The sequence below is a fragment of the Cetorhinus maximus genome, chromosome 3 (assembly GCF_964194155.1).
Source record: "Cetorhinus maximus chromosome 3, sCetMax3.hap1.1, whole genome shotgun sequence".
Taxonomy (NCBI): domain Eukaryota; kingdom Metazoa; phylum Chordata; class Chondrichthyes; order Lamniformes; family Cetorhinidae; genus Cetorhinus; species Cetorhinus maximus.
In genome coordinates, this window is record NC_135881.1 from 72,249,445 (window position 1) to 72,261,634 (window position 12,190).

The 12,190-nt window shown below is 43.6% G+C and overlaps 1 protein-coding gene across 3 annotated transcripts in view; it reads left to right on the forward strand.

Annotated features, from left to right (window-relative positions):
- The first annotated feature begins 486 nt into the window (after positions 1-486).
- The window catches only part of LOC144678719 (raftlin-like), a 130,763-nt gene continuing 119,059 nt past the window's right edge, over positions 487-12,190 (forward strand). Inside the window, exons 1-3 of one of the 3 annotated variants that reach the window (XM_078538548.1) lie at positions 913-1,103; positions 2,765-2,811; positions 6,551-6,706. In XM_078538548.1, coding sequence (XP_078394674.1) covers positions 6,562-6,706 — 145 coding nt within the window. In that variant the 5' untranslated portion in view covers positions 913-1,103; positions 2,765-2,811; positions 6,551-6,561. Of the gene's footprint in view, positions 1,104-2,764; positions 2,812-4,797; positions 4,903-6,550; positions 6,707-12,190 lie in introns of all 3 variants that reach the window. The other 2 variants (XM_078538550.1, XM_078538547.1) reach the window with 2 other exon arrangements.

Here is a 12,190-nt window from a genome sequence, read left to right on the forward strand (position 1 = left end):
AGGGTCAGTGCACTGCACTGTTCGGTGTGACCGATGTCCCCAGCATGCCTGTCTTGTTCTGAAAGCGCAACAGACCAATTTTGAGTGGTCTCCTTGAGCATCAGTTTAACGCAACTGTTTGTGGCCACGATAGAGCCTGTGTCTGAATTTGGGAGAGATCCATTTTCTAATGATGTCCTCATGATGTTTTTTTAAATTTACCACAACTACTTGGTTTCTGCCTCCTATTAATATACCGTCAGTTTTCTGGACTGTTAATCCTCAAAATTCCTTGCTTTGACATCAACCAGATAATTGAGTCCCTTGTGGCTTTTCTTTTCAAGACAAGCAGGTCTTCTTTTTGTTTTATTTTAAGTGAAATTTCAATTAGTCACAGACTGTCCCATGAGTAGATTGCCCCTTTAACAGTCTCCTCCAGAGATCCCAGTAATGGATTTCAGCCTCAGGGGGCTGGTCTGGGTCTTAAAATATGAATTTCATTGAAGGGTGAAGTCAGCATGCTGGCCAGACCCATCTGGCTGCTGAACTGGTGCTCACACACACACACACAGCTCAGCTGGTTTAGGCGTGTGTGATGCATTTTTGCCTGGCATTCTGCCTTTGCCTCATACCCAGGTCACTTATTTCAATGATTTTTGCAAGACTGTAGCTGGTATTTTTGTGACGTTTTCTTGCAGTTGTGATTTAACCAGTGAAGCAGGAGGGGAAATGAAAGAAAAACACCAAGCTGGTACAGGATGTGGTTTTACTGAACACGCAGCAATGAAGATTAAAATTTTTGATGCATGACGTTTTCAACAGCAAAAGGAAGTCAACGGATAAATTTAGACCCAAAAACTACAATTGTAAGATTTGTAAAAGGATCAGACAGTTTTACGTATGGCTCTGCTTGCCTCTATATTTCTCGGAGTAGCTTGTGCTTTGTTGCACTCAGCCTTTTCGAGTTAGTTCTTGCTTGTAAAGCTGATCCAAGTTTCCTTCAGGGTCAGTAACTTCCTTTCCTGAGATGAGAGTATCTTTATTTGTGGCCGTATTTTGATTGTCCTCAATTCTTGAACAGACTGCTGATTTCTTTGAAATAATTCTTGGCAAGCTTTTCTCAGGTAAATCCATAAATAATTATTTGTATTTGAATACGTGTTAGTTGTTTAAAAGCTGTTGAGTACTGTAAGCCTTTGGTGCTAGAACTAAAACAGCTTTAGTGTTGCCGCAATGTAAACAGTATTTTGTCTGGGCTTTAGAAAGTAAGTCTTTTTTTCATCCTTTGTTTGCTTCCTTTGATTAAATACCACAGGAAATGTGTTACAAAGTAAATGTGAAACTGCCTACAGAGCTCTTTCTTTAACTGTTTATGGACCAGCAAAGTCCATAACTGTCTGAAAAATAAGCATGGTCTGCAAGGCATTGTCTTACAAGGTAAATGTTGTTGTTTCCCATGAATAATGAAGAAAGAGTGATCTCTTTACATCATAAATTAACATTTACATTTTAATTGTATGAAGTTTTTACACATGGAATAAAAAGAGTATCAGTCTTCAAATGGTTAAATGTTCTATTTAGTATTTTTGCTTTTCATAAATAATTTTGCACAATTTTAATGCGTAAGGAATTACTTTAGTTCCATAAGTATCCACATGCCATTTAAGTAAAATTAAAAATTCAGCTGGACTTGCATGCTTAATTCTTTACACATATTTAATGATTTATTAATGGCTTCTCCCTACCCTCCTAAAAAAATATACTTTATTAGAAAGCACAGCATGGTTACAATTCTTTAAGGAAAATGACTATTTATCTATTGTTAAAGACAGCATTGTACATAGGACTAAATCGCCAAAGCTTTAACAGAGTCTGACGGTGAATACTTTGAAAACTGGTGGCAATTATTTAGAAAAGTAAAACCAACAATTCAGCTAATGACGAAACATCATTACCCAGCCCACTGCGTGTCTCGTGTTGAGGATTCCAGCCTGTGGATACTTTAAAAATACATTTGATGCCTTTTTTATATTAACTGCCATTCTGGTTATCTGAGTAGAAGAACATTTCTGTGACAGAGGTAAAGGAGAAAGAGTAAATGCATAGTATTTCAATAATATACAAAGGTTGCAAAAAAAAGTTTCCTCTTAATTTAGAAAACTGACCTCAGACAAGTTAGGTAACTTCTGAGGAGGGTGTGAATTCCCAGCTACGTCTTGTAAACTGATGACTGAAAAAAACTGACTGAAACATCAGTGTAATATGAGATTTGAAAATTGTCATCATTCAGCCACTGAAAAAGATAACAATCATAACATTCTTTACAAGTTATTCTTAATAAAAGAAAGAATGGTCTAAAGACAATTATTGTAAGCTGCTGTTTATGAACAATTATAGAACAATTTTCAGCAATCATGACAGAATCAACTGAATATCAGTCATCCATTGGAGACATTTGTTATAATGAGCCACAGAAGACCCATTTAATACTAAACTTGTTATAAATGGTGCACCAATATTCCTACCACCATTTAGCAGACCACAAAGTAAACGCCAAACACAAATTTAAGTGCAGATTTAACTTGGCCCGCCAATAGCAGTTAAAATCTCCCAGGTTACCTATCTGCAGAAAACCATGCCAGATCCTGTAGTTTCTAATTTTAACAGAGTTGTCATCCAAAGCTGGTGGGGTTCTAATTCATATATGTTAATCAGGGAACAAACATATTATCAGGCCTCAACATCGATTTAAATTTCTGTCTGAGTGGGCACGTTTTCCCGCCAGATGAAAACCTGCGAGAAGAGGATTGGGAAACTGAGGAGGCCTTTGAGGTAAATTTCTGATATTCCTTTGTGTGGCCAGGAGGAGCAGGAGTGTGACATGTTAATAAGGCCCTGGGGTTAAATTCGCAGTAACTTGGTAGAAGCAGTCACTCAGCCTCTATCCTGCCATTCCATCAAATGGTTGCTGATCTGTCACTGTGCCTGAAATCTATTACTTGTCTTTGCTCCATAACTCTTGATGCTCTTACCTAACAAAAACTATCAATATTAGTTTTAAGAATTTTAATTGACCATCAGCCACAGCTATTTTTAAGGGAGAGAATTCCAGATTTCCACCATCCTCTGTGTGTAGAATTCCTGTCTGATTTTACTTCTGAATGACTTTAAGGGCAGAATCTTCGGTTTGGCAAGGGAGGTGGACCCCACTCGCCAACACATAAAATGACGCACTGTGACATCAGGCGTGCGTCACGACGTCACCGCGCGTCACTCTGATCCTCAGCTCGGCGGGCGTGCAGCGGAGTCGGCTGCGCGCCTGCCGAACTGTCAAAAGCCTGTTATGGCCATTTGAAAACTAATTAAAATAATTAATTGAGCTGCCCGTCCAACCTTAAGGTTGGTGGGCAGGCAAAGAGCCCAGGCGGCCTTCACATTGATCATGAAACCTCATCCACAGGCGGGATGAGGTTTCATGGAGGGTTTATAAATCAAATAAAAATTTTTTTATTAAAGTCCTTTGACATGTCCCAGCACATGTGACACTGTCACATGAGGGGACATGCCTTAAAATTTTTTTTCTCTATTAAAATTTTTAAAAATCACACCCATCTCCCTGAGGCAGCACATGCACGAAAGAGCGCAGGCCCCAACTCTCCCTCCTCCCCCCGCCCGCACAGGGAGAGCTCAGCGCTTCCAGGTGCACGTAAAGCTGAGCAGACCTTGACTGGCCCGCCCATTCAAAATGGCGGTGCCCAGCCGATCGCGGATGGCGATCGTCTGCACACTTGCCCGCTTCAGCCCAACCCCCCCGACGGGGAGAAGATTCTCCCTTTAGATTCTGTGCCCTTGTTCTGGAGTGTCTCATCAGAGGAAATAATTCCTCTATATTGAATACTGTTTTCATTTTAAACACCTTGATTAGATAAATTTTCAACCTTCTAAACTTAAGAGAATCCAGGCCATCTTCGTGCAGCCTGTTTTAATAGTTTAACCCTTTAAGCCCCTCTTATCATTGTGGTGAAAACTGCCACAGCAGGCTGGTGAAAAAGGCCTGAGCCCAACCTGCAGCCCAACAGGTTCGACCCTGCAGGCTACAGGTTAGTGAAAGGCGGGAGGGATCCCTCCTCTCGGTGCCAATTAGAGGACCCCCTCCCAATTTTCCCTCCCCATATCCATCCTCTCCCCTGCCCTGTCTGACATGACCAACCCACCCCTCTTGCTAGAGCATGCCAGCCTGGCCCCAGCAAGATCTCAGTCTTACCTGAAGGTTCAGTTCATCGCTGAACACCTCCTCAATGTCCTCAGTGCAGTACCGACAGTGGCCACTGCCCCTGGTGGCGCTATGGGTACTTCAGAACTGCCAGTCTCCGATTAGCTCTATAAGGTGGGATTTCCTCCTGTACGTGGGCGGAAGTCTTACCTCATAACAATTTAAGGCCCATCGGCTGAAAAAATAAAGTGAGGCTGGCTTGCCCCCAACATTTACACTGGGCTACGGGGAGTCCGCCCTCGACATATAATCCAACCCATAACCTCAGTATAAGGGCATTTTTACTGTGCTGATGAGAAATTCCTTCCCAAAAAGGGTTGTAGATCTTTGGAATTCTTTACCCTAGTGGGCTGTGGATGCTCAGCCATTGAGTGTATTCAAGGCTGAGATAGATTGTTGAATACAGGCACTAAGGGAACCAAGGGATATGGAGATTGGACAGGAAGTGGAGTTGTGTTTGAGGATCAGCCATGATCTTATCAAATGGCAGTGGAGGCTTGAGGGGCCGAAAGGTCTAACTCTGCTCCCACTTCTTATGTTCTTAGATGTTTCTGGCCAAACGATTCTCCAATTATAAGGTGTTGCATTCTATCCTGGTTTGAGTCAACTGTTCAGCACTAACTGCTGCTTCACAACAGTCAAAGAAGCAGGTGTTCTATTCCTTTACCTTAAAATGATTTTTTGAAGAACTCTAAAATAAAATTGAGAAGTGTATGGAATTATACATTTATTTCTGCGTTAATCAGAGTCGCCAGTTGTCATTAATATGACCCATAAATGGCACTGCTGTCCTCTCAGAGTTAAAGCACTGTCTGCTTGTTTGGCTCTTAGATGAGCATAGGCTTACTGTCCCAGTTTTATCACAACTAAATTAGTATTTATTCCAGTCACATTTAATTCTACCAGCACTGTTTTTGTCAACTAGGAGCAGAATTTTACTTTCCGTGGATGGGTGCATGCCTGACTCGATCAGGTGTAAAATCGCGCGAGAAGATGTCAGGCGGGTGTCCTGAGGCATCGTGCACTTGTGCGATATTTTGCTCGGCGGGTGCATGCAAAAGTTGGAAATGCACCTGCCGACAATTAAGAGGCTAATTAAGCTCATTAACAGTGCAATTGTCTCCGATTTTTTTGTGGCCCATCCAACTTTACGGTTGGTGGACGTGTGGATCGGCCAGGCGGTCTTTGCGTTTTACATCAAACTTCATCCAAGGGCGGGATGAAATTTCTGTTGGGAAATAAAATAAAAATAACTATCTGTGGGCAGCATTTTTATCAGCTGTAGGTTCAGGTGATTGATTGTGATGCATGGACATTTTTTTTTACAGCTTTTAAAACCTTTATTTTGGCGTTCTCAGGTCTCCAGCTCCCCGAGGCAGCTGTCTGCCTTCATGGAGCTTTCTCCCAGCACTCACCCACACCCACGGAAATGTCATCTTCCTGCCCTCCTCCCGCCCTCATCCCAGCAGTGCTGGGCTTTACAATGCGCACTTCATGCTGGCTGCCCATTAATTGGCCAGCCAGTGTGAAATCGCGGTTGGGGGCCGATTACGGTGGGGGCCCATTTCCCAACCGCTACCGGGCCTGTCAATCGGGTGTGTCAACCAAAGGTAAAATTCAGGCCTAGGAATTTCTATCGCCAACGAAAATAGAAAATACTGGAAATGACAGCATCTGAATAGAAAGATAGTTAACATCTTGGGTAGGAATCTCTAGCATTTTCTGTTATTGTTCCACATTGCCAGCACTTGCAGTTATACTTTATCTTTTTACAGAATTAGCTGTTAGGCATTTCCAGATTAGCAATTATATAAAGGACATGGAGATAGAACACATAAATCAGCAAAGATTAACTTTGAGTTTTGCAAATTAAGAGGACAGGTCAATAAAAGAATTCTATGTTAAAACATCAGATAGTAAATAGTTGTGTGCCAAATAATGTCATCATTTATTAGATACAGTATAAGAAATTATAACTATTTTAGCCCTGAATTAGTGAAGTGCAGTAAAACATTATAGACTGTTACAAAAGGGAAAACCTAATGTGGAAAACCTCTTGCAACTGAGAGGTTGCATTGTTAACGCTGCTAAATATTTCTACGACTGCAGCTGTGTTGCTAAGGACAAAATCTATTGAACAAACTGAATTTGACATCTTTGATGAATATAATTCATCCAGCTTGTGATTCATTCATTTGATTAAGATTTATTAAGTTTCCCAGAGGGATCTGAAGGTGTCATTTATTGCTGCTCAGCTGTCAATTCGATCACTTTTTGTGCTTTTCTATTTTGAATTAGCACCTGTCAAAATGGGTTGTGGCCTACCAAAGCTGGAAAAGCCTGATGAAAACAGTCCAGGCAAAATCTACTCAACACTTAAGCGACCACAAGTAGAAACTAAAGTGGGAATAGCCTATCAGTATAAACTCCTGGATTTCACCACAGCAGAGACTGGTAAGTAATGGTCATGCTTACTATTCACATTATTGCAATCGATTCTGATTACTTGCCTAATTATATTAATGTCAAAGAAATATTCTAAGGGTGAGTGTTACTCACCAAGTATTCTCATGACTGATATAGCTGCCTGTTTAAATAATGAAACTGTGAAGCAGTTGTCTCACACTTTTGTGTTGTGATGGTCATCCTTCAAGCTGCCTGTGATAATTACATTATCCATTTTTAAGCAGTCACACATTTGAGGGAATCTTAATTCTCCAGCATGGGCAGGACAGGGACAAGGGGGTGGTTATTTTCAAAAATAGGAAACCTAATATCAACTCACCTCCAACACACCCGCTTCTGGTCTTAATGGAGGTGGGTTGGGGAAGGCAACTAACCAGAGGTGGGTCCATCATTCAAATATTTTAATGAGGTTGCATGTCTCCAGGTTTAGCTCTATTTAAATTTAATTGCTGTGGATAAGGTTCCCATGGGGATTGGCAAACCCAGCAGCTGAAGGAAGGTGAGAGTGGCCAGATGTGATAGTTAAATGCCTTTCTAACACTGTTAGTATGCTAGGAGGAGCAGGAGTGCTTTCCCCGCCACCCCAGCCACCTCAGCACCCCTCCCAAGCAAATCTGCTTTTCACTCCATGCGATTGGAACCCCACAATTATGCCCACTGATGTCTCCAGTCTCCTCCTGATTTCACCACAAATCGTATCTCTCCATCATCCCTCAGGTCTCTCGACTGTCCACTCCAGTCTATCTAACATGCACCCCCCCGCCACTACAATCACTCTGATGGTCTATGCATGGACCACCCCCATCTCTCCAGCCTCTCTCCAACTTCTCCAAATGATCTATAAACCCCCCCACTGATCTATCCACAACCTCCCCACAAAATTTGTGCGCCACCTCCTCCCAATGTTGCTGCGCCCAATCCCAATCCAACACACTTCTACCAACCCTGATCTCTCCAGCCCCATCCAACATATCCATCTATCCACCATTGCCCTGCTACCCCATACTTGTCCAATCACTCTTGATCTAATAGCGACCCTCTCATCTCACGATCTATTCATGCATTCCCACCATGATCTCTCTGGCCCCTCCAGTCTATCCGCAATCCTCCCCAAAAATTATTCCACGGCCCCTCCTCGCTGACCAATCCATGACCATTCACTCGGCTCCAATTTCTCATGCCCTCCCTCCTCACTGCTCTAGGCCTCCCCACCTGGTAGTCAGCCAGCCACTCGATCAACAGAGTCAAAAGATTTAAATAAGGGCCTGCCATTTAATTCAGCAGAACTTCCAGCTTTCCCAGCCACTAGAAGCTGCTCCACCCCCTCCTCCTACCCCACCTCCCCATAAATACGAGAATCATGGAGTGGAGACCGGATCCAGGGAATCTGGGGATGGGAACAAATATTCACATCACACGAGCTGTAAAGACTGTAATTTCTTTATGATCTATTATTACTATGAAAACTCACCATGATTGTTTGGGGACAAACAAAGCCCTTTATGATCTGAACAACAATCAAGCGATGCACCAACACTTTGACATACACTCAAGACATCAATTTGGATCGAGAGAAATCACAGGAGAAAGAAATCCTTTTGTGCCGCTTCAATTCCCAAGTCATTCAATGGAATTTCACTCCTGCTCTTTATTAACAACCATTGTGCAGAAGGAGCAGAGAATATATTTCGTATATCAACAACATAAAGATTGGAACAAAATGAAATGTTTAGCATATCAAGTCTATTCCCATTAACAAACAGAGTACTATTTCTACCCTCTTGAACTCTATCCGACTTCTTTAATCTCCTAAGTATCATAAATAACCATGAGGAAAACTTCCAAGAAGAAAAATCTCTCAATCTTTTCCCAACCCGCTGAATAGTAAACCAAGACTGCAGGATATCAGTCTACTATTAGAAACAACATGTCAGTCCTGACAGGTTGCATTCCACAGATGACATTTTCAGAGTCTCCAGACACAGGAAACATTGACCCGGATCTTCCATGAAGCGGCAATCATCGTTGGATTGCTGCTCCACTTGAACCTTTCAATGCTCCGGCAGTCCTCCCCATTTCTGGCCGGCCCTTCTGAGCCTGGCTTCTTCAGAAATGCAGAGCATACATTCCCACGTTGAACTCTATCACAGCGCTATAGAGTTGGGGGAAGGCAAAACATGCCCCCTTTTTACTGCACCAGCTGCAATAAGGTAAGTTTAAATGTCCAGTGTGAATGTTAGCGAATGGATGAATGAGTAGGGTGGCAGGTGGGTGACATGGTAGGTGGGTCCGATGGTAGGTAGGTCTAGTTGTGGCTGGGGTGGTAGGTGGGTGAGGTGGGTAGGTGGCTTGGGGGGGGTTGCTGGGTCAGGTCAGGGTGTGGTGAAGAGGCCAGGGATGGTAGTCGGGTGTCGGGGTGTGGGGGGTGGCGAGGGGGAAGTTGGGGTGGTCAGTATGAGTGATTGGTGGTTTAGCTCTGTAGTTACCCAGGCGTTTGACTAGGATTTTTCTGTCCAACCTTTTCAGGGTAACTATTCAGGTAAGTACTGCAGAACTGTCCGAAGTCTTTGACTCTAGCTCAGAGTCGGATACTTTTGCAGAGTGTCCCGTGGAGCAGGGGATTGCCCATTGGAAGTTCAAATTTCCCAGGCAACTCCCACAGAGGTCAGTGCATCTGACTTCCACAAAGTCCTGACGTACAAAGTAAAATTAATTGTTTTCAGTTAGATTCTGTTCTATACATTTATTACTTTCTGGGTTGAAAATTCCTCCTTGCCTCACTTGAAGCTGCATAATTTTGGATCCAGATCTTTATGCTCAGTTTAAATATGCCTGTTTGACATCATCTTTACCACTCAACATTATGAAGACGTATGTCACAAAAGGATAAGAAATAGCAGGTTGGGCTACATGGCACCTTGAGCATGCTCACCACTCAGTAAGATCATGGCTGAATCTGTATCAATTCCACTTTCCTGCCCTAAACCCAGACCCTATAATTCCCTTTACTACCCAAAAATCTATCAATCTCAGTCTTAAATATACATGGACTGATCATCCTTAGCCCTCTGGGTAGAGATTTCCAATGACTCACAACTCTCTAAATCAAGAAATTTCTCCTCACCTTAGTCCTAAATAGCTGACCCCTTATCGTGAGACTAGCTCTAGACTCTCCAGCCAGGGGAAACAGTGGGCAGGATTTTCCCTACAGGCTTCTGAACCCCACCATCAGGCTGAAGGTGGGCCAGTGGCCTGCACTGTGTGGGAAACAGTCCCTCATTCTGATATGCCCCGGGTGACCAATTGATGGCAAATGAAATTTAATGGAGAGAACTGTGAAGCAGTACATTTTGGAAGGAAGAATGAGGTGAGGCAATATAAACTAAAGGGTACAATTCTAAAAGGGATGAAAAACATAGAGACTTGGAGATATCTGTGCACAAATTGTTGAATGTGGCTGGGCAGATTAAGAAAATGGTTAAAAAAGCATATGGGATCCTAGGCTTTATAGACAGAGGCATAGAGTACAAAAGCAAATGAACCTTTATAAAACACGAGTTCTGCCTCAACTAGAGTATCGTGTCCAATGCTGGGCACCGCACTTTAGAAAGGAGAGAGGGTGCAGAAAAGTTTTACGAGAATGGCTCCAGGGATGAGGGACTTCAGTAAATTGGAAAGATTGGAGAAGCTGGGATTGTTCTCCTTTGGGGAGAGAAATTTGAGAGATTTGTTAGTGGTTTTCAAAATCACGAGGGGAAGATAGAGAGAAACTGTTCCCATTAATGGAAGGTTTGGCTGACTGGCACCAAAGGCAACATGAGGAAAATCTTTTTTTACCCAGTGAGGGTCTGAAATGCACTCTGTGAAGGGATGGAGGAGGCAGATTCAATTGTTACTTTCAGAATAGAATTCAATAAGCACCTGAAGAGAAAAGATTTGCAGGGTTACAGTGAAAGGGTGGGGGGCTAGTTGAGTTGCTCTTCAAAGGGGTAACATGGACTTGGTGGGATGAAGGGCCTCCTGTGCTGTAAGCATTTTATGATTTGACTCCGACCCCCTCACACCAAAGGGTAACATACCATTTACCTTCTGAACTGTTTGCTGTACCTGCATGTTAACGTTCTGTGATTTGTGCACAAGTAAGTGGATTTTCATGTGGGCTCAGGAAAACAAAACCTGCGCACTTCTGTGCATTCCAAAATGCACACCCGACCTATGTACGACTTTGCCCTGGATTTTTGTCTTTTCATGCAGGGGTTGGGTGCACAGGGCATTTTTCAAGCCACGACCAAATGCCAGAGATGTGTGGGTGCAGAGGTGGACCAGTTAGAGGGTCTGCTTGGTCGTCCAATACAGCAGCGCAGCTTCCACCATTGTTTAAATCCCCCCTAAACCTCACCACTCACTCACCCCCATGCCACCCATGCCCCCTCAGATCACCCATGTCACCTCCATGACCCCCGTGTATCTTCCATAGTCACTCACCCAGTATCCACTATGCACAGTTCTCACGAGCTATGCAGTAGCAATGGGAATTATTTTAAAATCATTGTGAAAAAAATTAAACCTCTAACAAGCTAATAAAACTTTTCCTTGGAGAAAAGAAGGTTGAGAGGAGATTTGATAGAGGCATTCAAAATCGCAAGGGATCTGGACTGAATAGAGAGGGAGAAACTGTTCCCATTGGCAAAAGGATCAAGAAGCAGAAGGTACAAATTTAAGGCAATTGGCAGAAGAAGTGATGTCCACACAAGGAAAACCTTTTTTTCACTCAGCAAGTGATTAGAATCTGGAATGTGCCGCCTGAGAGTGTGGTGGAGGCAGGTTCAATTGAAGCATTCAAGAGGAAATTGGATTGTTATCTGGAAAGGAAGAGTGTGCAAGGCTATGGGGAGAAGGTGGGGGAGTGACACTAGGTGAATTGCTTGTACAGAGGACCAGCACAATGGGCTGAATGGCCTTCTGTTATGTAAACATACTGTGATTCAATGGGCCATAACCTCCAAGCGTCGGATTTGGGAGTACCCCAAAGATGCACTGGGGAATCACCAACACCCATGGCACTCCCCTCACACCCCCGACCCCTCCCACTGTACTTCTCCCACGCTCCTGAGCCTCCGCAAGGATTTCACCTCAACTCTCTGTGGGCCTGCACCACTCCCAAACCTCCGATCGCCCCTACGGGCCCAACTTAACCCTTCGCTGACCTCCAACACCCACTTGACCTCTGGTTGTCCCACACTCCCCACCTACCCAACCTCCAAACCCCACTCCTCCAACACCTCACCCCCGACCTCTGAACCCCCGCTCTCTGATCTCTCCACACGCCCCAAATCCTATCCACTCACCTTAGACACTTACCTTCTCCCTGGCCTGTCAATTTAACTGGGCCCTTTAAAACAGGGGGCATGGCCTCCTTGAATCTGCCAGAGTTGCACTTTGCTGGGGCCTGCGAGGAGTTTTTCGATGCAG